Genomic DNA, 26524 nt, shown 5'->3' on the forward strand with positions numbered 1-26524 from the left:
TAGTATCTTTGTGGTGGTATCTCATTGTGGTTTTATTTTAATTTTCTTAATGACTAACCGTGGTTAGTATCTTTTCATTTGGTAAAGTATCAGTTCGTATATTTTGCCCATTTTAAAGATTGGCTTATTTATTTTCTCATTGTTAAGTTTTGAGAGTTGTTTATCTATTCCAAATACAAGTCTTTTGTCAGATTTGTGATTTGCAAATATTTTCTTTCAATCTGTAACTTGTTTTTCATTCTCCTCAAGGTTTCCATAGAGTGAAAAGTTTTAATTTTGATGAAATCTAATATCAAAATTTTCTTTTATGAATTGTACTCTTGTGTCAAGAGTTGGTTTTGATGATTTCAACCCAGAATATTCTATGAATATCAAATACATTTCACAAATATTATAGATTCTGAGTCTTCAAATACATTTCACAGACATTATAGTTTCTAAGTCTTTCATTCAATCTCTGCCTGCAATGTCTTGCAAACATGTTCGTTCACTTTTTTCCTCACTAGCACTGCCTACATGAATACATCCACACCCCCACACACGGATTTCCTGTGTGACTCTGAGCCCTCCCAACTATCAAAAAAGTAACATTTTCCAAAATATCTCTTATCATGCAGACAAAAGTACTGAAAGTGTGAAATGCCCAGTGCTATTTTTACAGCAGAACACTTTGAAATATTACTGTGAGTTCTCTTTCTCAAAATTATGCAAGGTAATTTGAAATAACATTTTGAGAATCATTTCCCCAAATAATTTTATCTCTGGTGTGATAAAACTCACATTGTACATCAGTTGAAATTTAATGTTTAAGTCAATGAAATTAGCTATGTTTATTTATTTGTATTTTGAAATATCTCCCAATATATTAAAAGGAACATGTCTGTAGAAACGTTACTGTAATCTAACTACTTCCTCCTACTTCTCTTGGGTCTGATTTTAACTCATCTTTCTTCACAGTTGATACAATCAGGGAATGCCAAGAAAGAGAAGAAGGGAGGAGAACAATTGAGCTTAAAAGTTGGAGAGGAAATATAATTTGTTCTTTAAGCACATGAAACAAATCTTTTTTCTCCCATTTTTAAAATTCCACATTCAAATACTTACTATTTCTTTTCTAAATGTGCTCCATTCCATCTTACTATAAAATATGTAGGTTATTTTATGTTTGACAAATAATGTTTTGGGTGTATGCATTAAATTTAATAAAATTATTCCCTTAAAATATAACCCATAAAGGATGCTGGGAAGATGATAAGAATAAGAAGCACCTAAGATCTATCTTCTCACCTAGATGGCACTACCCTAGCAGAATCCGTTTGATACAACTATTTTTGAATTCTAGTGTCTCATGGAAACTTGGATTTTCTAGGGAAAAGGCTTGGGCGGTAAACTGTGCTTAATTTTGGTCAGTTTCAGCTCTTAGCATACTAATAGGCACCCATTTCCCACCCCAGGGCAGGCAGCTATGTATGCATTCTCTGAGTGGCTTATGCTCAGCATGTAGGAGCAGGGTGGGCAAAATGATTCCAGCCTCCAAATAACAGGGGTCTGTCCTTTGATTACAGAGGTGCATACAAAGGAGTAGCAATTTTCTTTCTTTCTCTCTCTCTCTCTCTTCCTTCCTTCCTTCCTTTCTTTCTTCTTTTTCATCTCTCCCCATTGGTTAAAATGACTTTTCAGAAGCTTTAAAAGGTCCATGCCCTTTTTCTCTTTACCTTCCTTCCCTTTTCTCTTAAAATGCTTATCACAGTCACAACGAACAAACAATACAAAAGCCAGCCAACCCTAGAGAAAGGGGTATAATCTGATTTCCAGAGTGACCTTAAAACTGGAGTTTTGGACCCAAGGTCCAAACTTCTGAGATTCTGTTTGCCAGGTCCAGCCACCCACCCCTAAAAGCCAAATAAAGAGTCATGGTAAAAGCAAAGAAAGGAGGCTTATTACACAGCTCAGGACATGCCATGGAAAGAGGCATAGTAAGCACTTAGCCCATATTCAGTCATCTTTGGGGTACATGCACACACTATAGGTTTAAGTAGACAAAAGAACTGGTGGTAGGGGACAAAGTTATGCTTAAACAGATCCAGTCACAGGTGTGTTCTGGTTGACCATGATCTCAGTCCAAGGATTCCCAGAGGGGTTCCAGAAAAGATGTTATCACTGTCATCACTTGAAGGGAACAATCTGGTTCCCATGAGATGATTACTCCTGCTCCAGGGTGTAGCCTTGTCATTATAGGTAATTGTCCTCATTTGAAGGGATGGTCTCTCCTGCAAGTCTCCACTGTTCCTTATGGGAAGTTTCAGTCCCTTGTTATAAAGATGTTATTAGTTCTGCCCTTTCTGGAATCCAAGGTGACTGAAAAGTGACTGCAAAGAAAATGACTTAGAGCAAAGACAGATATAAAATGGAGGTAGGGATACCACACTTCTCTTGTTTTTAGTTAATTTGAATGCCCAAGAAGGAGTCAGTGCTTTTCAGGAAAAGCACTTAGAGTACCTCTTACAACTTCATTATTAGGTTCAAATGTCCAGTTTCCAAAAACAACAAAAAAACCACAAGGCATACAAAGAAACAGAAAATTATTGCCCATTCAAAGGAAAAAATACAGACCCAAAGAAACTGTTTCTGAGAAAGACCTAATCAAAAAAAAAAAAAAAAAGATTTTAAAGCAACAGTCTTAAAGATACTCAAAGAACTGAAGAAAGATGTGAAGTCAAGAAAAATGATGTAGGAACAACATGAAAAAACAGCAAAGAGATGGAAAACCGAAAAAGAAACCAAAAGAAGCAGTGGAGGTGAAAATTATTATAACTGAAATGAAAATTACTAGAGGATTTCAAAAACACATTTGTGCAGGCAGAAAAAAGAATCAGCAAAGTTGAGATAGGATGAATGAAACTGTCAAGACTGAGGAACATAAAATATTAAAGAAAAGTGATCAGACCCAAGAGATCTGTGGGGTACCTGTAAGCAGTCCAATATAGTCCTGGAGGTCCCAGAAGAAGAGAGAAAGGGGAAGAGAGAATATCGGAAGAAACAATGACTGAAAACTCCCTAAAATCTGATGAAAGACATGAATATAAGCATTTGAGAAGCTCAGTGAACACCAAGTCTGATGAACTCAGAGACACTGTATAATGGAAAGGTCAGGAAACAAACATAGATGTTTGAAAGAAGACACAGAGAAATGATTTGTCCTATACAAAGGATTCTCAATGAGACTATGAGCAAATTTCTCTTCAAAAGCTTTCAGGGTCAGAAAGCAGTGATCTGATATATTCAAAGTGCTGGACCAAGAATCTTATACCTAGCAAAATTATCCTTCAAAAGTAAGAGATAAAAAGTAAGACATTTTTAGATAACTAGAAGCTGAGGAAATTTATTGCCATTAGACCTGCCCCCAAGAAACCCTAAAGGGAGTCCTGTAGGTTAAAATGAAAGGATACTAAACAGTTAACTCAAATCCATGCAAAGAAATAAAAACCTTGGAAAAGATAAATATATATATAATTATAAAAGCCAGTATTACAACAATGATATGTAACTCTACCTTTTGTTTTCTATATGATTTGAAGACTGGTGAATTCTTATTGTAGAAGCCAGTGTTATTGTAACTTTGGTTTGTGAACTATACATTTGTTTTCTACATAATTTAAGAGACTAAAAAACTTAAAATAAAAATAGTTATTGTCTTTGAAACACAATATATAATTTGATGACATTAACAGCAGAAAGGAGTGGAGACACAATTATGAAAGAAGCAATCTGTATGTTATTATTAAAGTTAAGCTAGTATAAATTCAAATTAGACTGTTATAACTTTAGTATGTTACATGTAATCCCAATTTTAACCAAAAGAAAATAGCTAAATAACATACACACAAAAGGAAATGAGATAGGAATTTATACCTTTCACTACAGAAATTTAAGTAAAGGAGGTAGCTATACAGGAAATGAGGGGGGAAAATGCTGTAAGGAATGTGAAAAACAAGTAACAAAATTACAGAACTAAGTTCCTCCTTATCAGCAATTACTTTAAATGCATTGCCATTAAGCTCTCTATTGAATAATAGAGATTTGACAGAATGGATAAGAAAACATGACCCAACAATATGCTGTTTGAAATAGTCTCACTTTAGACTCAAAGACATAAATAAATTAAAAGTGAAAAGATTTTTAAAAAGCTATTCCATGTAAATAGTAACCAAAAGAAAATACACTAATATCAAATGAAATGGACTTTAAATATAAAATACTATAAGAGACAAAGAAGGTCATATCAACTAGAAATTCAATACAGTAAGATCAACAAAAAAACATTAAGTAACCATAAGCTAAATAGGCTATGAAAAAATGAAAAAGACTCATATTGCCAAAATCAGAAATATTACTGGGTCATTGCTACCTATTCTACAGACATAAAAAGGGTTATGAAATAGCATTATGAGCAGTTGTAAATCAACAAATTTGGTAACCTAGATTAAATGGAAAAGTTCTTAGAAATATATCACTTTTAAGACTAAACCAGGAAGAAATAGAAAATCTGAATATACTTGTAGCTAGTTAAGAGAGTTAATCAGTAACCAAAAATCTGTCAAAGAAAAACCCTAATGGGTTCACCAGTGAATTATATCAGACATTTACAGAAGAACTCACATCAATCCTTTGCTCTTTTCCAAAAAATTTAAGAGGAGGGAAAACTTCCTAACTCATTCTATAAGGCCAACACCCTAGTATCAAAGCCAGTCAAAAATGCGGTAAGAAGCAACAAACAAATATCTGTTCTAACATTGATACAAAAATCCTCAACAAAATCCTAGCAAGCTGAATTCAATAGCACATCAAAAGATCAGACATCACAATGAAATTACAGGATGATTCAACATAAAAAAATCAATATGATATGCCACTTAGAGAGAATGAAGGGAAATATGCATGATCATTTCAATTTTGGTGTAGCACAAAAATTCAAACGCCCTTTCATGATAAAAACACTCAGCAAACTAGGATAAAAGAAAGCTACCTCAGCATAGAAAAATCTATATGAAAACCCCACAGTGAACATCATATTTGATGTTGAAAGACTGAAAGCTTTTACTCAGATCAGGACAAGGCAAGGATATCCACTTTTGCCACATCTATTTAATGTACTCCTAGAATTTTTAGCACCTGGCAAGAAAAACAAATAAAAGACTTCCAAATTGGAAAGGAAGGACAATCATCTCTATTCAGAGATGATGTGATCTTATATGCAGAAAACCCTGAAGATTCTACCAAGCTGTTAAAACTAATAAACAAATCCAGCAATGTAGCAGGATACAAAGTCAACCCTCAAAGATCATTTGCATTTCTGCACACTAACAGTGAACAATCCAAAAAGGAAATTAAGAACACATTTTCAGGACTAGAGGAGTGGCTCAAGTGATAGAGCTCCTCCCTAGCAAGCCCAAAGCCCTGAGTTCAAACCCCAGTACCAGAGAGAGAATAAAATATTTAGGAATCTTAAGCAGGTAAAAGACTATTCTACACATCTACAAGATATTTCTAAAGAAATTCATTCTGAAGAATGAATTCCTAGTTTGAAGATTTTAAATTGTTTAGATGTCAATGTTACTTCTAGGACCTACAGATTTATTGCAATCCCTATCAAAATCCCAATGACATTTTTTTCTACAAAATGAAAAACTCATCCTAAAATTTATATGGAATCTCAAGGGACCTGAATAGCCAAAACAATTCTGAAAAAAAAAATGGAGCTGGAGAACTCACATTAAAACTTACTACAGAGCTACATTAACTAAAACAGTGTAGTATTAGAAGAAAGACAGACATACAGACCAATGGAATAGAACAGTGTCCAGCAATAAGCCCTCACATATATGGTCAAATTATTTTAAATAAGGCAAAAGACAGTCTTTCCAAAAAAGATGTTGAGAAAATTAGATTTATATATGCAAAATAATTAAGTTGGACCCGTATCCAATGTCATATACAAAAATGAAGTCAAAATAGTAAGATCTAAAATTATAAAATTCTTAGAACAAAGCCTAGGGCAGCCAGCTTTACAACACTGGATTTGATTATTATTTCACAGATACAACATCAAAGCACAGGCAACAGAGGAAAAATAGGCAAATTAGACTTTTTAAAAATTTTTAAATTGTGCATTAAAAAAACTACTAACAGAGTAAAAAGGCAGTCCACAGAATGGAAGATATAATCACAAATCATATACCTGATAAAAGACTAAAAACCATAATATAGAGAGAACTTCTAAAACGATACCACAAAAAGCTTCATTTCAAAAATGAGCAAGTAACTTGATTAAGACATTTCTCCAAAGAAAGTCTACAATGGCAATAAGCACAGGAAAAGCTGTCCAGCATCACTAGTCATTAGGGAAATGCAAATAAAAATCACAATGAGGTAGCATCTCATCCTCCTTAGGAAAGCTACCATTAAAAAACAACACAGAAAATAACATGTGTTGACAAGGAGGTAGAGAAATTGGAACCCCGTGTACTGCTGGTGGGAATACAAAATGGTGACCCCATTGTGGAAAACAGCATGAAAGTTCCTCAAAAAATTAAAATCACTATGCAATTTAGCAGTTTCAAAAGAATCGAAAACAGGGCCTTAAAGAGGTACTAGTATACCGTGTTCATAGAAGCATTACTCATAATAACTAAATGTGGAAGTGATTCAAATATCCACTGACAAATGGATAACCAAAATGTGGTGTATACATGCAATTGAATATTATTCAGCCTTAAAAAAGAAGAAACTTCTGTATTATACCATGGATGAACCTTGAGGATGTTATGATAAGTGATATAAAGCAAAAAGATTGAGATTGTATGGTTCCATCTATCTGAGTTGCCTAGAGCAGATATAGTCATACAAACGCAAAATAGAATGGTAGTTAACGGGCTGGGGAAAGGGAAAAAGGGAATTACTTTTCAATAGGTGCAGAGTTTCAGTTTTGCAAAATAAAAAGTTCTTGAGATGGATGTGTCCATGGTTGCACAACAATGCAGATGTTCAGAACAGACACTTAAACTGGTTAAAATGATATTTTATGTCATGTGCATTTTAACACAGTAAGATGTAATTTAAAACATAACCCAAATCAAACAGTGCCAGTTAATTTTTCACCTTAAAAAAACATCTCATGCTATTTGATGGGTCAGGCCAAGGAGATTCAGAATTCAGAGTGAATCCTGGGTGCCATGATACCAGCCTGTGCAGAATAATGGTTGCCCTTTTTCCACTTCCGGCACAATTGTCCGTCTGTGTGGTTTCCACTTCCTCAACCTCTGCACCCACTCCTTCAGTGACCACTAGCTTGACAAGCAAACAAAGGAAAAGGAAAGAATGGTGCTCTTCTAGTTCTTCTGTGAGAACCATGAAGGAGTGGCCAGCCACAAAGAGACAAATGAGGTCAAAGGCCAGCGTGTGGTCTCCCAGGGAGCCCAGCTCAGGCAGAGGCACACAGTTGCTCACACATGCATATGAAATAAGTCCTAATGTTTTGTGAGGACTTTGGTGATAAAAGGGGAACCCCCTGAAGCATTTTTTCAGACAGCTGATAAAGTTTGACAGCTTTGAAGAGGAAGCAGAACTGCCGGATGTCAGTGGCAGGATGACAAGGTTTGAAGTTCTGCCTTCTGCAGAGCCTCACTCCAGGACAGGGAGGGCACAGCCTTGAAATGGATAGAAATGCCGGCAAATGGAAGGATTTTGTGAAAAAGTGAAATCTCATTAATTTCTTACAAGGTAGTAGCTCTAAGTAATACATTAGCTTTGATTTTTTTCCTATTTCATTGTTTCATGAATTTTTTTTTTCATTTTTTAAAAACATATTTTTTTCCTTGCTTCTCATTGGTTTTTTTGTTTGTGTGTTTTTGTTTTGTTTTGTTTTAAAAACAAAGCTAATCCTGGCAAGAAATGTGTTTCTAATATGTTTGGTGTGCAAATGTTTCGTGAATTTTAGAATGGTTTCTTCTGTCAAGCTCTAAACATTTTATAAGAGAGTTGCAAAATGTTGTCATAGTACAAATTTCCACAAACTCCATAGCATGGTATATGGCACAGAAAAAACATCAGAAGTTTCCTGAGATGTTATTTTCCGCTTCTGTGAAAAGCCACACCTGGAGACTTCCTAATTTTTCCTCACAGTTAACACACCAGGCAAATACTTAGCCTGATTCCTAAGAATTTATAATTCTCCCAATTTTTAATACTTGAGTTTTCAGCAACCTAGAGCATCTTTCAATTCTTTTCTATTGTTGGCTTGAGAGACATTAATATTATTACTACTTGTTATTATTGTTATTTTGAGATAAGGTGTCTCCATGTAACGCAGCCCTCCTCTGCCTCCTGAATGCTGAGATTACAGGCACACACACCATACCACACCTGGAAAGACATAGTATGTTCTTTAACACCTAAAGTGCAGTCCTCTTTTCTTGAGGATTAGCTTTTGGTTTTGGTGGTACTGGCATTTGAACTCAGTGTTTTCTGCTTGCTAAACAGGCATTCTACCATTTGAGCCACGCCTCCAACCGGTTAATTAACTTTCAATGGAACTAATATTGAATGTATTGAATATAAAGTCATAATCTTTTGAGACTTTGGCTTTTTAAAAACTCTCCTAACTATTGATGGGATAAGCCATGCATTAAGTGTTCTCAATATTGAAGTATCCTTGCATTCCTGGAACGTTCTAGACACTTGGAATAGATGAGTGGTCAAACTGGAAAAAATCTCTGATTTTGTGAAGTTTCTGGTCTATTTAACTTTATAAAATCTGTTGGGAATGATTCCTTTTTTTCTATGCAGAGGCTATTTTTGCTCTTCACTGTTTCCACTGTGAGGTTTTGTGCATATAACAACTCTCTCTGTATACACACACACACACAGAGTATCATTTCATATTTCACCTTACTGTTACTGAAATAATCTTGTGGTCACTTCACTGGCAATTTGGAAATGGGAGCTGTTGCCAAGAGGTCAGACCCTCTAGAATTCCAGGAGGCCCTTCTTTCCTGGATTCCCTCAGAGATCACCCTGGCGCTTCCTCTGTCTTCTGCTGCCCTTTCTCCCTCTCTGCCCCCATGTCAGTGCAACATTTGACATTACAGGAAGCACTGTCCATACTGGAAGCACCAGGAGCCTAACTGATAAAGTGACAGAGAAGGGGAAGCAGAGGCTGGGTCTATCGAGGAGGGAATGAGCATGTGTGCGGTGTGACATCTGGGTAGTATCATTTGAGTGGGTTGGAGGAATAACTAGCAGGTCTGGAAATGAAGCCTGAGAAAATGGGTAAGTCAGGGCAACAGCTGACTTGTGAAACAGTAAATGAGCCTAATACAATCTCGAAAAAGTTCTTTTTTTATTATGCAAACATTTCAAACATCAACAAACTACCATGTACACCCATTCCTGGGTAAATTCAACAAGTATTAGAATTTTGTCACAGTTGCATCTATCCCTTTCTTTTTCTTTTTTTTCCTGAGATATTTTAAAGCAAATCCCAAACATGATTTAATTTTCCTCTCATAGTTAAGTATGCATCTTTAAAAATATGGATATTTTATTTCCTAACTATATTACTCTGATCATGGTTAATAAAACAAATGAATATTTTTTTGGGGGGATATCGTCTGTCTCCTATCCAGAAACAAATTGTCTACCACTTGAACTGCATCTCTAACCAACTTTAGCTATTTTTCAGGTAGGGCATTGAGTTTTTTCCTGGGGCTGGCCTTGTACTCTGTCCTCCTACCCATGACCTCTCTCATAGCTGGGAACTAAGGTGCATTACCACACAAGGATTATTGATTGAAGTGAGGTTTCACTAACTTTTTGCCCAGGCTGACCTCAAACTTGATCCTCCTAATCTCTGCCCTCCGCCCCCTTTTTTTTTTTGGCAACACTGAGGTTTGAACTTGGAGTCTCATGCTTGCCAGGCAGGTACTCTTACTGCTTGAGCCACTGGGCCAGCCCTTTTTTTTGTGATGGGTTTTTTCAAGATGGGGTCTCAGGAACTATTTTCCTGGGGCTGGCTCCGATCTGCAATCCTCCTGATCTCTGCCACTTGAATAGCTAGGATTACAGGTGTGAGCCACTGGTTCCAGGCTTCTGCCTGTCAATTTTTAACAAAATCTTTTTATCAGGTTGTATTCCAGGCCCATCCCACTGCAAGCATTATTCATTGTTCACACTCTCAGTAGTGTTCAAGACTAAAATCACTATTCCCAAAGACCAGTGAAGGCCCCAGGAACTGACTAGACAAAGTTTATAGCCTCCCAAGATTCAAGGCTTAATTGCATTTGCCAGTCCTGGCCTTGTTGTCCTGGCAGAAATCTTACTGTGAAACTCAGGTCCCTCCTCCATGCTTCTAAAATACAAACAAGTATCCTAATGCACAATTTATTTCGAATGTTGCTGACTAATGAAGTTAAACCTCTCACCAAAAATAAATGAGGAGCTTTGACAGTCCACTTAATACAAGATTCTCCATTTAATACATCACTGGACAGTTTATGGTGCATATTTTCCCACAGTCCTACTTGATCTGAATTGGTCTTCCTTACATTCATGCCTGGGAAAGCTGGTAGCTTCTATATAGGCAGTTACCCAGCTAGTTTGTCAACACAGGCTAAATTTACCAGCCTATTGCCAAAATTTCCACTTGGCTTTGTGCTGAGGAAGAGGCAGCTCCGGGCAGGGTTCAGTAGGAAGCGCTCACAATTCTGCAAGCTTCTTGTTATTACACTTGCTTCCTGTTATGCACAGATAGGCCCAGAGAGCCGGGGGAGGTGTTGCAACGGATAGAGACACAGAAGAGGCAACTGTACTCCACATCCCTAAAAAAAAAGAAGGCCCCCCAGAATGGAGCAAGGGATGGGTTTCTTAAGAGGGGCTGCTTAGAGTGAGTGAATTTGGCCAAGGGTAGAAAAACTTGATCCTACTTTGGAATTCTAGAGCTGCCAAAGGGAAAAAAGGAACAGAAAACCAGTCCCTCCCCCTACCCCATTCATTCTCTCTCTCAATCTCTCTCTCTTTCTCAATCTCTCTCTCTCTCTCTCACACACACACACACACACACACACACATACACACGCGCACACACACAGAGTCACTATCTCCCTCTCTCTCTGCCCTTCATGTAACTACCAAGATAGCATTCTTATTCCTTTCCAAAGTGAACTTTACTTTTTTTGGTTGTAATATAGTCTCTTGTCAAACAATGAAGAATGTTTCTATAAATTATAGAACATGGAAAAATTAAAGCCACTACATTCCTGGGTACTGAGGCAGGCATTTAGGAACAACTTCTAGATATTTCTATAAATTAAGTCACGTAAGTTTGTCTCAAGAGTGAGTGTCCAGGAAAGGCCCACATGGTTTAATTTCAGAGTACACAGAGAAAGCTGCCATCAGTCATAGCTTGTTGCCTTCTGTAAAGGGTAATGTTTTTCTGCAAAAGTTAAAAATGAAATTTAAAATTAAAGAAAAATTCAGGAAAGTAATCATATCAATTTATTCTAAAGCCTAAATGATATGTTTTAATTGGGAAGGTTTTAAAAGACCCTCCACTTGTCCACACCTACAATAGTGGTTACTTTTAAATGAAGGACAGTTTGCTTTGGAGACACAAAAAGGATTAAGAAAGCAAGCCTGGAGGTTCTAAAATCAAATGCCCTATTTTTCTTCTGGATGGATACTGAGGCCCCTCATCCCACAGTCTGCTCACAAGAATGCTGGAGGGGCTTCACGTGTGTGAGTGTGTGACAGACAGTACATGTGTGTACCAGGTGGTGTAGACGCGGGGTGGATGAAACAATGGTGGCATTTTCAGGAGGTGGTAGTGACTGCTGCTTTATGAGGCCTGAACACGGGACCCAAGTGCTAGGCCCAGTCATCTCCTTCCCACGTCTTGGCCATGCTGAGTTTAGTCAGCATCATTATGTCTCTTCCACTGAGTATGGGCTGGTAAGACATGGCAGGATTTCCTAATATGTCCACTTTCCTGTTGGTGTCAGCACGGCCTCCATGGTGGGCTTGAGGTTTCAGTACCATTTCTCTGTCACCGTTTTTTCAAGGTCTGCTGAGCCTTGCAGAGCACATGTTGGGCGGAAATAGAAGTGAGAAGTTGTTTATGCACAATATTGAGGTAAATGGGTGGGGGCTGAGGCATGTGTGATATGGTTTGAATGTGTCCCCCAGAGTTCACAGCTGGAAATTTAATCTCCAGTGTGGCAGTGTTGGGAAGTAGGGCCTAAGAAGAGTGCTTAGGTCACAAGGGCTCTCCTCGTGAATGGAGTGATGCCATGATTTAAGGAGTGAGTTAGCTATCATGAGAATGCAGTGTTATAAAAGTGAGTTTGGTCTCCCTGTTGCTCTCTTGCTCCTCCCCCTTGTCCTCGCTTGCCCTCTCACCTTGGCATGATGCAGCCCAAAGGCCATGCTCTTGAAATTCCCAGCCTCCAGAACTGTGAGCCAAATAAACCTGTTTTGCATAAACTACTCAGCCTCAAGTATTGTCTTCTAGCAGCAGAAAACAGACTCAGACAAGGTGCTTCAAATCATGCGGCAGATTAGGAATTGTGTCTTTGTTCCCTGCCCAACAGAAGGGTAGTGCCGTTTTTCTGTCCACGTCACTCTTACTCTCTAAGCACTTTCATTTGCAACCTCTACCCCTTTCTTTACCACTAGAATGCGTGCTGCTTTGTAGGTTGTGAGGCCTAAGCTTGGATATCATGCTGTGAAATCAGATTGCTAGCTGAGTAGCTGGAGAAAACCATTTCACCTCTCAGAGCTGAAGCTCCTTGCCTTTAAAACAGAAGTGATGGGCTGGCAGCATGGTTCGAGCGATAGAGTGCCTGCCTAGCAAGCGTGAAGCCTGAGTTCAAACCTCTAGTACCACAAAATAAAAATAATAAAGGAAGAAAAATATAAAATAATAAAAAGAATGAAAAAATAGAAGGGACAATATGGTACTTAGCATAAAAGAGTTGCTGTAAACAATAAAGAGATCAGACACAGAAAGTGCTTGCGCTGTGGCTGCTTCTTAGTAAATACTCAATAAATAAGTAACTATTGTGTTTATTATGTGATCAGGATTATAGCTTCTACCAGCCACTCTGTCTAAAATGAACATATCTAGAACTTCTATAAAGAAATAAATTTGCCAATATTTATTATGAATGTAAAATGGCTTGATGATGGCTCTCAATTCATTCTAAAATGTTTATTTCAACAAATATTTATCAAGGACCTTCAGCTAGCCAGACTCTCTTCTAGGGTATGTGGAGCGCTCTTGAGTCCTAAGGGAAATGGCTTCGTCTAGGTTTGTCTCTGTAGCTTCCGGCAATAACTGTTTCCCTCCATGCCTGTTTCCTCTGGGCACTGCCTCTTCTTTGGTTTCTGAACACCTACCATGCTACTTTTCTAGTCCGAGATTTTATGTCACTCAAATCTGGCGTCCACTTGCACCTCTTTTTCCCCTCCTAACCTCTTTGTTATTTCAGAAATCTTTCCTGTTAAAACCAGAACTCTGGGGGAGCCTGAAGCTCTCTGTCCACCCTCAAACTTCACAATGTCCAGGCTCAGATTCTACTGACTATTAATTAGAACAGCCTTGTTTTCTGACTTCTTTGCTTCCCAGGTCTCCCAGGTCTGTGAGCTCTTTGGGCAGGGCTAGTTCTGGCTGATCCTACAGCCCCAGAACCTGGCACTGTTCCTAGTGATACCAAGTGCTCAGCCAATAGGGGTTGAATGAATGATGGGGAAGGCTTGCTTATCTGAGCCATGCACACCCCAAACCTCATAAAGGTCTTTCCTCTTGCTCCTCCTTGTTCAGCCAGTGGCTAAGGCCTGTCCAACTGCTTCAGGCTGCCTCTCATATTCTTTCCTTTTCCATTATCATCCAGGCCTGAGACATCTTGCATTGTCCACTTAGTCTTCCTTTTTCTGTCTTTCTCCCTCCTTTCATCCATAATTTCTTCCTTCCTTCATTTAACATAAAATCCACTCCATGTTACAATAATAATTTTAACAATAATATCTTCTATTTGGTGACTGTGTTTTAAGAGGCAGGCACTAGCTGGAACCTTCCCACTGATCCTAATGATTATTTACCCTACAAGACACATGTGGCTCTCACAGTTTCACAGAGGAGGAAACTAGTTCTCAGAGATAGACCTTGACTTAGCCATGGCTGTAGATGGGAATCTACTTTACTTGCCTTCTCTTCATTAGGTGCATTTAAGTGCTAGGATACAAAGATGAGCAAGGCCAATACACTAAGGCAGCACCCTTGACTTCTTAGATTGAAAATGGAGAGGAACTACAGAAAAAAATTACCAAGCCTGGTGATACATGCTACAATGCACTTGTGTCCTAGGGGACAGAGATAGAAGGCAGTCAAGTATGGCTGCACTGGGAGGGTGTAGGTGTTCTCACAGAGGCATGGCCTGAGGTGCATCTCAAAGAGTGAGCAAGAGTTAGTTGCTCAAGAGATAGACTCCCACTCTGGTGTGGGTGGGGAGAAATACATATTGTCAACAGTTGAGTGCAAAATGGGAATGGAGGAAGAGCAGGAAATGCAGTGGGAAAAGCCACAAGGACTCCAGACTCCAGTTGGGAGTTTACCCTCCAACTTATAGGAAGGAGGTGTTGAGGTCACAGGAGGATCAAACAAGATCACACTCTAAGCACTGTTGTCTGGGTTGAGTGTAGGAAGGATAGCTTTATGGTATGGTTGGCTGGCTGGAAGGATGTCACTTATAGCACATCATAGACACCAGTGGAGGGAAAGCATGTTGGGGTGTGTTTGTTGGCACAAGACAAGGGAATAGTAACAGTTGAGAGGGGGATGATAGTTTGACTAGCAATGTGGTGACCTTGAAAATCACACCATAGTACATTCGAGCAGCTGGATGGACATGTCAGAAGTTCAGGAGAGAAGTATTGGGGGGTGACACCAGACCTTTTCCTCCCTTTTCAAATTCATTTCGACATGGTTCCCAAATGAATGAACAGCTCGGATCAACACATTTAAAAAATACTTTCAATAGATCTCCATCTCTGAATGCTACCTACATGTCCCCCCATGCATTCACAGCCATCTAAAAGTAGAGCCTAGAAGGAGACAGAGTTGAGAGCTGAGGGGAGAAATACCTCCTAGGGAGACCCATGCCTTTGATGCTAGCACTCAGATTCCAGGAAGTGCTGACTAACAGAATCCTCTGCAATGACGGAAATGCTCTCTTCTGTGATGTCCAACACTGCAGTCATCTGTTACACAAAGCTACTGAATACTTGGCATGTGGATGATGACCGAGGAAATGAGTTTTAGCTTAATTTAGTTTATTTTCATTCATTTAACTGGACACAGCCACTTTGGCTAGTGGACTGGCTAGCACAGTGCTGGCTAGGGTGAGTACAGGTAGGTTTCTGGTCTTACTGAGACCCACATTTTCACTCGCTCCAGAGTGTTCGGTAAACACTGAGCAACTGCCTTCTCACCTTGCCTCCCTGGTTCACTTGCAGCCCCCTCAGCAGCCCATGCCTGGTTCAGATCTGCTTCCCAAAGGGCTGGGAACATACACTGTGCACACAATCACTGGCTCACAGCAAAGCTTGTCCTGGTTATTATTTTCAGTATGAGAGAACACTCCATTGGTAGTAACAGATCTCTTTGTTTATTTCATTCCCAAAAAGTCATATCCACAAAGAAGAGAGACTGTTCAAAGAAACTAACAAGAAAAGTTTGTCAAAACCAAGGCCTGCCAGGCTTTCTTCTCCCATAGTTGGATCAGCTTGTGAAAGGCTTGACTTATGAGCAGTACTGAGAGTTAAGATGGCAGCATGTGGGGCAGAAAGCTCCCCTATTTAATCACTGTTTCACTGAGTCCCCAGCTGTTACCCTATCCCCCAGTTTGGACCTAATTCCAGCAGTGTGGAGGTTTGTGCTGATCCATCCACATCCTCTAACTTGTAGCAGATGGCCCTGGGTTTGTAGTCATACCAACCATGGAGGGATGATAACAAGCACTCAAGAAACACTGGCTGGATGCAGGGCAAGTGGTATCATTTTAGAATGTAAAATAACATAATCAAGGCCTTGGTCATATTTAGACAGACAGGTGCTTGCCTTCCTGTCCCAAGGTCATCAAGCTCCCTTTTAACCACATCTGAGAACACCAGGTCCTCACACCTACTCCTGCCTTTGCCAGCCCATTCTGCAAGGCACAGATGCTACTAGGGAGGATGCTTTTGTTTTGGTTATTGTTGTTTTTGCCATGATAAAGCATGAAAATTTTCCCAGAACTAAATGCAAAATAATACCCCAGCAGCTGAGTTCTATGCTGAGAGAATTCCCTTCAATCTATAGTATCTTATTGGCTGCTTCCTACCTCCACTGCACGTCTTCATGCTCCTGGAGACCTCCCATTTCTTCTGTCTCCCACAATGATCCTAAGAGACCATTTTCTGATGGCCCAAACAACCTGAGACTTCATAGCTACCATGTGGCACCTTCTCCTGTACTGACTCCATTTGGTGAAACCTCAGAAGCCCAGAAGCCATTGGGAGGCCCTCATTTTACTGCAGCAAGAAGGGGTCCCTCTCTTCTCTGTATGATGTTGCTTCAATTGGGTGGTCACAAAAGTCGTACTGGAATGAGTTACATTGAGGCCATTAAAGTGGAGTAAAATGCCATTCTCCCGTTTTCGCCAAAAGTTTTTTGTGTGAACCACACTTTTTATTTCTATGTCCACCCTCTTTCCTAGTACAGATAAAGTCTTTGCAAAGTATGTTCTCTGACCTAGAGAGATACAGAGCTGCATAGAGTCCTTCAAATTCCCTCCTCCCCACTGCACTCCTGCCAACACCCTTCTGTGGTTCCTTTGGATCATTACACAGTCTTAGAGTATAAAGTTTTTATTGGGGTGCCAGGACACACTGATATAAAGTGAACTCTCTGAAGTATACTGCCAGATGCTCATCAAAAATATCAGATTTTTTTTTTACTTCAATTGAATAAATGCACTCTTGTAATGTTGTCTGTTTGATGGCAGATTAAGTCAAATATATCTGGCAACCTCTCCAGTTCCCTGGTGGGAATTAAGGACTGAAAGCTGGAAGTCAAATATAAGGGTATGTTACAGAGCACAGATCCTTTGTGAAGGTCAAGGGAGCCCAGTTAGGGAAGATTTCTCTTCCAATAGCTCTAAGCACTGAAGGGGGGAACATTAAATAGGATGATAACTGGATACAATTGGAGTCAGTGGAAGAAAGACTCATTCCCTACAAACTTCTAGCATTTGAAAGTATGACATAAGCATGAATAAAGACTGAGAATCCTAGTCCTTGAAGGAGAAAGACAGGAATCAAAAGCAGTGGGAAGGGCTGGAGGCATGGCTGAAATGGTAGAGCCTAGCAAGCTCAAAGCTCTGAGTTTAAACTCCAGTACCACCAAAAAAAAAAAAAAAGAAGAAATGGAGAGAAGTTGGGAATTAAGTGAATTAAAGATAGGAATGAGGGAAGGAAGAAAACTTGATGATGGAGTGACATTTTGAAGAAGAGAGAAGTTGAGGAAGCTCTGAATGACCAGAATATACTTTTGTAATAGGAAATAAAGTCACTTGTTGACATAAATAATAGTGACATATGCTTCCCTTTGACAAAATACTGTGCTAAGTGTTTTGTATATGTTAGTTTGTTTAATCTCTGCCTTAACTTCATAAAGTAGGGACTATTATTAATCTACTTTAACAAATGAGAAAAGATTCAGAGAAGTTGCATAATTCATCCATGGTTAAAAAAAAAAACAGGAAAGGAAGAATTGGTCTCTAATCAGGTGAGATGAAATGGGGTGAGAATAGATTAATGGCTTAGTTCAGCTAAATTATAAATGTTCCAAAGATGGACAGAAGCTGAATAAAAGGGTTGTAGGATGGAGGCTGCCTCCAGTAACTCTTGGCACAAAGGAATGCAAACACTGGGTATTAGCAAGTGTGGAGCATCAGCAGAGGTCAAGGAGCCAAAGAGCTCTAATGTGGTTTTAGGTTCAATATTGAACTGGCTGGGAGAGAAGGAAGGCAGCATCAGAAGAAAGTATTGAATGGAGACCAGAGTGGTGGATGGGTGGCTATGGAGGTAAGAGAAGCAGTGTTGTACAAGGTGGGAGTCACCATGGAGAAGAAACATGGGCTCGCTGGTCAGGATCCAATGGGATGATAAGCAGAACTCTTGTGGTAGGACACAAGCTAATTATACCATGTGAGGGGCAGAGCAGACTAGCTTTAAGTCTTGATTTTGAGTGAGGTCTGTTGGCAGTAACAGACTACAAAGGTATTATCTTGGGAAGGTGCTACCCGAGGCCCTTTTGTCCAGCATAAAATTCTTTAAACACTCTAGGTAGCAGGGCACTCAATGACACATGACAGGAAAATTCAGGAGGTGCCAACTCCCTGTAGGCGGACTGCACGGATGGAAGCTGGGGGATTTATGGGGTCCACTGGATAAGGGGTTGAGAATGGGTAGCCGTGGAAGAAAGCCAGGGCAGCTTCCGGTAGCCTCTGCAGCTGCATGGGACTCACCCAGGGAGGCATTATTTTCTCCTCTCTCTTGTCAGATACTAACTCCCCCGCAGGAAAAGGAAGCACCTTTTGTCAGATGCTGCGGCCACTTCCTCTTCAGCAGGCTCCAGCCAATCTTTCGTTTTGCAGAATGTGGGGGCCGGCGACAGCTGCTGGACTGCAAGTGCGTGGATCTGGGTCTAGCCCTGGTCAGGAGCAGGACCCCCAGTTCCTCTCAGGAGCCTGGGGGATTGTCCCTGAACCCTTGAACTGGACCTGGCTGGGCCCCAACCCATTTCTCGGCACCCTGGGGCTTCCTCTCTCCTCTCCCCACTTACTTTTTCTCACTGTTCCATGTCCTTCAATCAGTCAGCCTGTCTATTTCTCTCTATAGCTCGGACAAGGAGTATGATGACTGGTGAGCAGATGGCGGCCTTTCACCCATCATCCACCCCCAATCCTCTGGAAAGGCCCATCAAGATGGGCTGGCTGAAGAAGCAGAGGTCTATCGTGAAAAACTGGCAGCAGAGGTACTTTGTACTGAGGGCCCAGCAACTCTACTACTACAAAGACGAAGAGGACATGAAGCCACAGGTACAAGCTGGGCATTTGTCCCCATTAATATGGCTCTCCCTCTCCAGGCACAGAGGAGAAGGTGGGCAGGCGGCCCACTGAGATCATGCTTAAACATCTCAGTCGGCTAGACACATCAATGTGAAGAGGTTCCTTTTGCCTTTTCACTGCTTTCTCCACTCATAACTGAGTTGTAAATAATGACAAAGAGGTCCTCCCCAAGACCACCACAGTGTAGTTTCCTAAATGTGTCACTAAGACCAGTTCACAATGTGGTGTTGACACCAAGTCAAAAGCTCACAGAGAGTGCATTTGGGCTCAGGAAAATTAATTGAGGGGGTTATTTTTCAATAAATATATCTATTGATCATTTGTTATGCTGAGTGCATAATGCTCTAATACCACGTATTTAAAATAAATAATACTAGGTATTTGAAATAAATCAGTGAGTGAAGCAGATAAAAATCCAAGTCATATGGATGGGGAGAGAGAAAATAAGCTTAATAAATAAGGAAAGTATGTAACTTGTTAGAAAAATATTAGTTCTTTGAGGAAAAAAATAGAATGGGGTGAGGGAGAAAGTTTGTGAGAAGTGTTTCAGCTTTAAATAAGGTGGTCAGAGTGACTTCATGAAGCAGGTGAAATTTGAGCAAGGACTGAGGACGAAATGGAGTTAGGTAGGTAGATCTCTAGGGCAAGAGCATTCGAGGTAAAGGAGTTCATGCACACAAAGGCCAAAGGGGGGCATGTTTGGTGAATGTGCAGAATAGCAGGAGGTATGCATGGTGGGACAGAACTAGGGAATGAGAACCAGAAAGGATGAGGTCAGAGAATAAGGGCAGCGGCCAAGGTCTATAGGGTGCAGATTGTGAACTGTAGGTTCCTGGGAGGGCATGAGCATTTCTATTAAGAACCACGGGGAGGATTGTAGGTTCTGAGCAGACAGGTGATATTCTTTAACCAATGCTGTAAATGGTGACTTTGGCTAAAATAAATGGATGCCTGAAGAAGGACACACAGGGTAATCTAGGTTAGAGGAATCCCAGTGGGAGCTGTGGGCCAGAGACAAATGGTCAGACTCTAGATGTACTTTGAATGTAGAACGAGCAAGTTTTTCTGATGGAATGACTGAGGCTGTGAGGGCTTTGATCCTAAACCTTGGACTTAGATATCTCCTCCCTACCCCATGGGCTCTTCATGGTCACTGTGGTGTGTGAGGGTAAGGAAGGTACTGTTAACAGTGACCTTGGGACCCCAGGTGTAAGCTGGATGTCTCAGGGAAACCAGGACCAGGACACCCACCTAGAGCTCATGTCTGTGGACATGATATGGTAGGTTTGGTCAGAAGGAGCTTATTAGGAAAGACAGACTCCAGAATCTTTTGGAGCCAGGATAAAACCCAAGAAGGGTGAGGATTAGAAGTGTGTGGATATTGGGGGTAGATGAGCAGATGGATGGAACCAAAATGTAAGTCATTTTGGATGAGGGCATCTTTCTTTAAGGGCAGGACTTGGTTAACCATACCCTCTACTTATGGGTGTTCTGCGTGTCTGTCACTGCAGAGGCTGGAGAAGGGCCCCAGAGACCCCACCACAGACTGGGTTCTTGTCAATGTCCTCTGTGTGGTAACCAGACTTCCTCCCTTCTATGAACTACCCAGACCTTATCAGAGCCAAACAATTCCAGGCTAAGACAGTGATATTGGTACATTAGATCATGCAAAAGGTCTTCTCACCTGCAGAGAGTAAAGTGTGGGGGGGGAGGGGAGGGATGAGGACAATAACACATTGGCAATCCCAAACCAATGGCAAGGGCCGCTGGGTGGTGGTTGTCTGGGTGGTAGAAGATATTTTCCATAAAAGACTAAGTTCTTTTTCTGGCCCCACCATTTTGTGGGCATGCAATTACTTAATTTTTCTTATCCATTGATATGAAGCATGTGTTAAATTGTTTTATAAAATAATAAACTAAGCCAGGTGTGGTGTTGCACACCTGTAATTCCAGCATGTAGGAGGCAGGAAGATCATGAATTCGAGGACAGCCTGGGCTATATCAGCAAGACCCTGTCTCAAGAGCAAAATAAATAAATAAAAATTTGTGTTTTCAATGTACCCAATGTATGTTGAAGGTAAAATATGAAAGTACAAACTGATTATTATAAGGTTAAATTTAAGCAAATTAATTCCAAGTATGTGTTTCATATTTTATGTTAGAAAAACAAAATATTCAAAGCACTTGAAATAATTATAGTGAGTGTTTTCTCTAAGCTAAATGTCTGCTCTGAGACTACTGGAAAGGAGCTATTGTTTTTTATTTATTGATCAAATTAGCATTGTTGTGTGTGATGTTCTATCATTGTAAAAGAATGGTGAAATTACTAACAACTAAATAGAAACTATGGAAATGTTTCCCTGCCCTGTTAAAAAAAAAATAAACCAATGACTGAAGCTAAAATAATCATTTGAAGGCCCTTGCTTTTTTCCCAACTTGTAGGAAGAGGGAGCTCAAGGCTGTCTCAAGATTAAATTAACCTGGGATAATTCAGTAGAGCTTTGTTCAGGATGATAAGGATAATTTCTTTTTAGGAAACCTATTACTATAACACATCAGATCAATAGGTCAAGTGGGAAAAACCACATGACCCCTCAAAGGGTAGCTGACAAAATCATTCGATAAAATTTCTCATTTCAGGTACAAAAATTTTAAAAATGAAACTTTTAGAAATAATATGATTATTCCTTAGAAAGAATAAGTATATTTTATTGTGTGTTGATATGCATATTTTGATTACAAAAGCTACACATATGCATTGTGGGGAATTTGGAAAATGCAGGAAAGCACAAAGAAAATAAAAATTACAGTTCCATTAACAAGAAATAGCCATCTAAATTTAGCATTCCATGTCCACAAACATTTAGAGTCATCTATTGTAAATGTAAAATTAGTATAACATTTCTTAATTAAAAAATGGTATGTCAGGAACATTTCTTTTTAGTATTGAATATTATTCTGCAATGTGACTTATGATAGTGGGTATAGATCATCCATTGCATGGATGTTCTGTTATTCTTACTGCTGGTGTTTATGTATTATAATCACAAACAAGAATTAAGTAGCCATCTTTATAGCTTCACACACTCATGATCACTTTATTAAAATAAAAACCTATTTAAAATAAGGTAGTGTTAGTTATACAATCATTTAACATTGTTTTGGGAATTCTTAGACATTGAAAATATCTAGAAATGAAGTAAGCTAATTTTTCTTGAAAAAAGTTATGATACATTTCCACATTATTTTCACAGAATTCATGATTTAATGGCTGTAGCATAAAAATTATATTTATAAAAATGCCAAATGAAAATACAGATATCTGTACCATCTTTGGGTTGCTGGTATTTTTAAAGCCCAACAACAAAGACAGCACAAGGAAAGACTTATTTAATTTCAGAAATAGAAATACATCTTAAAATATCAACTGAGTAAAGCAAAATTGAACAATTAAACAGGGAAAATGTATGTCATGTATATGGTAAACAAATACTTTTCAGTTTTTCTTTTGATTGGACTGGAGTTTGACTTTTTTTGGTGGGACTGGGGTTTGAACTCAGGGCTTCAAGCTTGCAAAGCAGGTACTCTACCACTTGAGCCACACCTCCAGTCCTAAACAAATGTGCTTAATATTTAAAGTATTCTTTTAATTCCATAAGAAAAAATCCAAATAGCTCAATAGAAAAATGGGCAATGAAACAAATGGGCAACTTACCAAAGTGTAACAGCCAAGAAATACATATTAAAAAGTTCAATCTCATTAATAACTAATGACATACAATATAAGCTAATGAGTTACCACTGTCCCCTTCTCAAACTGAGAAATGTTTCCTAGAAATTTTAGTGAATGAGGGCTACAAAACAGGAATTCTCATGCACAGCTTGTGGATGTGAAAGTACATGCAAACTTCATGGAGGGTATTAGGTCTATTAAAAATATAAACCCTTTGACTCACATTTCTAATTACAGGAATTTAACCTAATGTATAGTTTTCTGCCAGTGGTGTGCTGATAAATGTTTAACAGCAGGCTCTTTAGTGGAGGAGTTGATTTGTGTGCAGTGTTTGTCAATTTCTGTGGTGTAAATATTCTCTTCATTATTGGTTCAAACTACCAACACGGTATCACTGAACTCAGAGTTGAAAAGAGATGTGTACTAGCACAACGTTACAAAGATAAAATATACGTAATCACAATAATCAAAATAATAGTAAAATACAGCAAATAAAAAGGAAGTGATAAATTTTGAGTAACATTATCTTTTTTGATACAAAATATTCCATCAGAGGTATATATAATAGCTGTGTTTAGCAGCTGACTCCTTGAGTTCTTGAAAACGCCACAGTCAGTTCTCATGAAGCAACATAATCTGACTGTATGTAGCATATCATTGCTACATCTGCCTCCTCTGTCTTACTGTTGTGGAAAGTGTGCCCTCTGCAAAGCCTTTCCCCATCTTTAAGTTGACCTGCGTCAACTTGCAAAGTAGGTGAAAGTGGTTATGGGCAACTTGAGCCCTTCCCTTTCTGGCACACTTCCTTCCTCATCAGAGTCTCTACCCTAACCCTGACTGGTGTCTCTTCCCCTAGTTTACCTTCCTCTATTCATTCATGATGTCCAAGAGTCTCGTGCTCAGTGTGAGGACTGCACTTGCAATTAGTAACTTACGCCTTATATGAATAAGTTGAATTATGATTGTTACTTCTTTCAGCAAGTAGCCTTATTTGTAATTCTGGAATCACTGACCAAGGTTTGAATCATAATTTTCCTATTAACTAGCTTGTGATCTTGGATTATTTTATTAATCTCTCTAAACTTGATTTCCTCATCTCTTGAGCAGAGAAAAACATTAGTCCTTCCTCACAGATATCTTAAACTATCTATTCATTAATTAGCATGTATTATATAGGGGAGATTCACTGTGAAGTTTACATATGTGCTTACACTGTATCTTAATTAAATTCACCCCTTTCCATCATTCTCCCTCATCCTTTCTCTTTTCTTAGATCAATTTCAACAGTTTTCATTGTTCTGTTTTCATATAAGCATACAAAGCACATTGACCATGTTCTCTCTCTTTAATCCTTTCCATTTACTCTCCCCCCTCCCACTAGTACCATCCCTGGACAAGACCTGCCTTACATTCCTGTCCTTCATTTTTTTAATGTGCATGTGGATTGTTCAAGGTATTTCACACATGCAAATATCACTCTTTACTTTGATTAACTCTCCCTATTACTTACTCTTTCTCTATCGTCCTGCTTCCCTATTGTTCAACAGCTTACGTGTGTTTTGTTACACTATCTGCGTACACAGATGCATTGTTTCAATATTATTCATTCTCTATCATTTTCTTTTCTTCCCTAGCCTCCCTATAATCTCAGACAGACCCACTATTGCAATCATGTTCTGTATATATGTGTGTGTGTAAATAAGATCGTGTATGTATTTATGTATGTATTTATCTTATAGGTCTAGCTTCCACATGTGAAGGAAAACATGTGACCTTTGTCCTTTCATGACTAGCTTATTTTGCTTAACATGATGATCCATCCAGAGATTCTATCCATTTACCTGCAAACAACATAATTTCATTCTTCTTTATGGCTGAATAATACTCCATTGTATATATATACCACATTTTCTTAATTCACTCATCAGTTGTAGGGCATCTGGGTTGTTTCCAAAGCTTGGCTACTGTGAATAGTGTTGCAATAAATATGGGTGTGCAAGTGGCTCTACTGTATCCTGGATCACATTCTTTTGGGTATATGCTGCATCATATGGCAGTTCTATTTTTAGTTGTTTGAGGAATCTCCCTATTGCTTTCTATGGCACTAATTTACATTCCCATTAACAGTGTATAAGGATCCCTGTCTCCATCCCAACATCATCACCAGCATTTTGTTGTTTGTGTTTTTGATGATAGTCATTGTGATTGGAGTGATGTGAAATCTCAATGTTGTTTTGATTTGCATTTCCTTTATAGCCAAGAAAATGCAAATCAGTGTATTTATTGGTCATTTGTACTAATTTGGAGAATTGTCTGTTCAATTCATTTGCCTATTTATTCAATGGGCTGTTGATTCTTTGTGGGGTTAGTGTTTTGAGCTCCCTGTAGATTCTTATTATTAATCCCTTGTTAGATGTATAGCTGACAACAATTTTTCTCCCATTCTCTAAGTTGTCTTTTCAGTCTAATGACTATTTCCTTTGCTGTGCAGAAGTTTTTTGGTTTGATGCAGTCCCATTTGTCAATCCTTTCTCTAAACTGCTGAGCTATTGGAATTCTATTCAGAAAGTTACTGCCTATGCCTGTATATGCCAGAGTACTCTCTATTCTTCCCTTTACTAGTTTCACAGTTTCTGGTCAGGTCTTACATTAAAATCTTTGATCCACTTTGACTTGAAACTAGTACAAGATAAGAGACTGGGATCTAATTTCAACCCTCAACAAGTGTGTATCCAACTTTCCCATCACCATTTCTTGAAGAGTCTGTCTTTTCTCCAATGCATGCTTTGGACTCCTTTGTCAAAAATAAAAATTAAATGGCTATAGCTGTGTGGATTTGTGTCTGGGTCCTCTATTCTGTTCCACTGGTCTTCATGTCTGTTTTTGTGCCATTACCATGCTGTTTTTATTAGCATGGCCTTATAGTATAGTTTGAAGTCAGGTATTGTGATACCTCTCACATTGCTTTTTTTGCTCAGGATTGCTTTGTCTATTTGAGGTCTTTTGTGCTTCCAGATGAACTTTAGGATTGATTTTTCAGTTTCTGTGAGGAAGGCCATTAGAATTTTGATGGGGATTGCCTTGAACATATAGATTGCTTTCAGTAGTATAACTATTTTCATGATATTTATTCTGCTGATCAATGAGCATGGGACATCCTTCCATCTTCTAATGTCTTCAATGATTTCTTGCTTCAGTGATTTATAATTTTTGTCATATAGGTCTTTTACTTCCTTCACTAAATTTACTTCTAGACATTTTAATTTTTTTGATGTTATTATGGGTGGTAGATTTCTTATGAAGATCAGATGTGCTAATATATTCAGGGCAATCAGCACAGAATCTGATACCTAATAACTACTCAATAAATGGAAAATTTATATATTTAGCACTTTATTTTTACTATTTTCTGATGAAATTATTTTGGGTTTCAAATGACAGTTGAGAGAGTTACTTAGCGGAGGCATGTGCCTCTGAACTCGACTTTCTTTCCCTTCCTAATGGCATACCTTCCTGTCTAAAAGTAACATGGCACTTTCTTCTGGTGCCATCATTCAAAGTAACTCAGTGC

General features: G+C 38.9%; 1 protein-coding gene across 2 annotated transcripts in view; it reads left to right on the forward strand.

Moving 5' to 3' along the window:
- Window positions 1-26524, forward strand: part of Arhgap25 (Rho GTPase activating protein 25) — an 83532-nt gene that overhangs the window by 19488 nt on the left and 37520 nt on the right. The window contains exons 1-2 of one of the 2 annotated variants that reach the window (XM_074049874.1): window positions 18580-18780; window positions 18991-19190. In XM_074049874.1, coding sequence (XP_073905975.1) covers window positions 19005-19190 — 186 coding nt within the window. In that variant the 5' untranslated portion in view covers window positions 18580-18780; window positions 18991-19004. Of the gene's footprint in view, window positions 1-18579; window positions 18781-18990; window positions 19191-26524 lie in introns of those variants that run through there. The other variant, XM_020177423.2, reaches the window with a different exon arrangement.

This window comes from Castor canadensis, chromosome 12, assembly GCF_047511655.1.
Source record: "Castor canadensis chromosome 12, mCasCan1.hap1v2, whole genome shotgun sequence".
Lineage (NCBI taxonomy): Eukaryota > Metazoa > Chordata > Mammalia > Rodentia > Castoridae > Castor > Castor canadensis.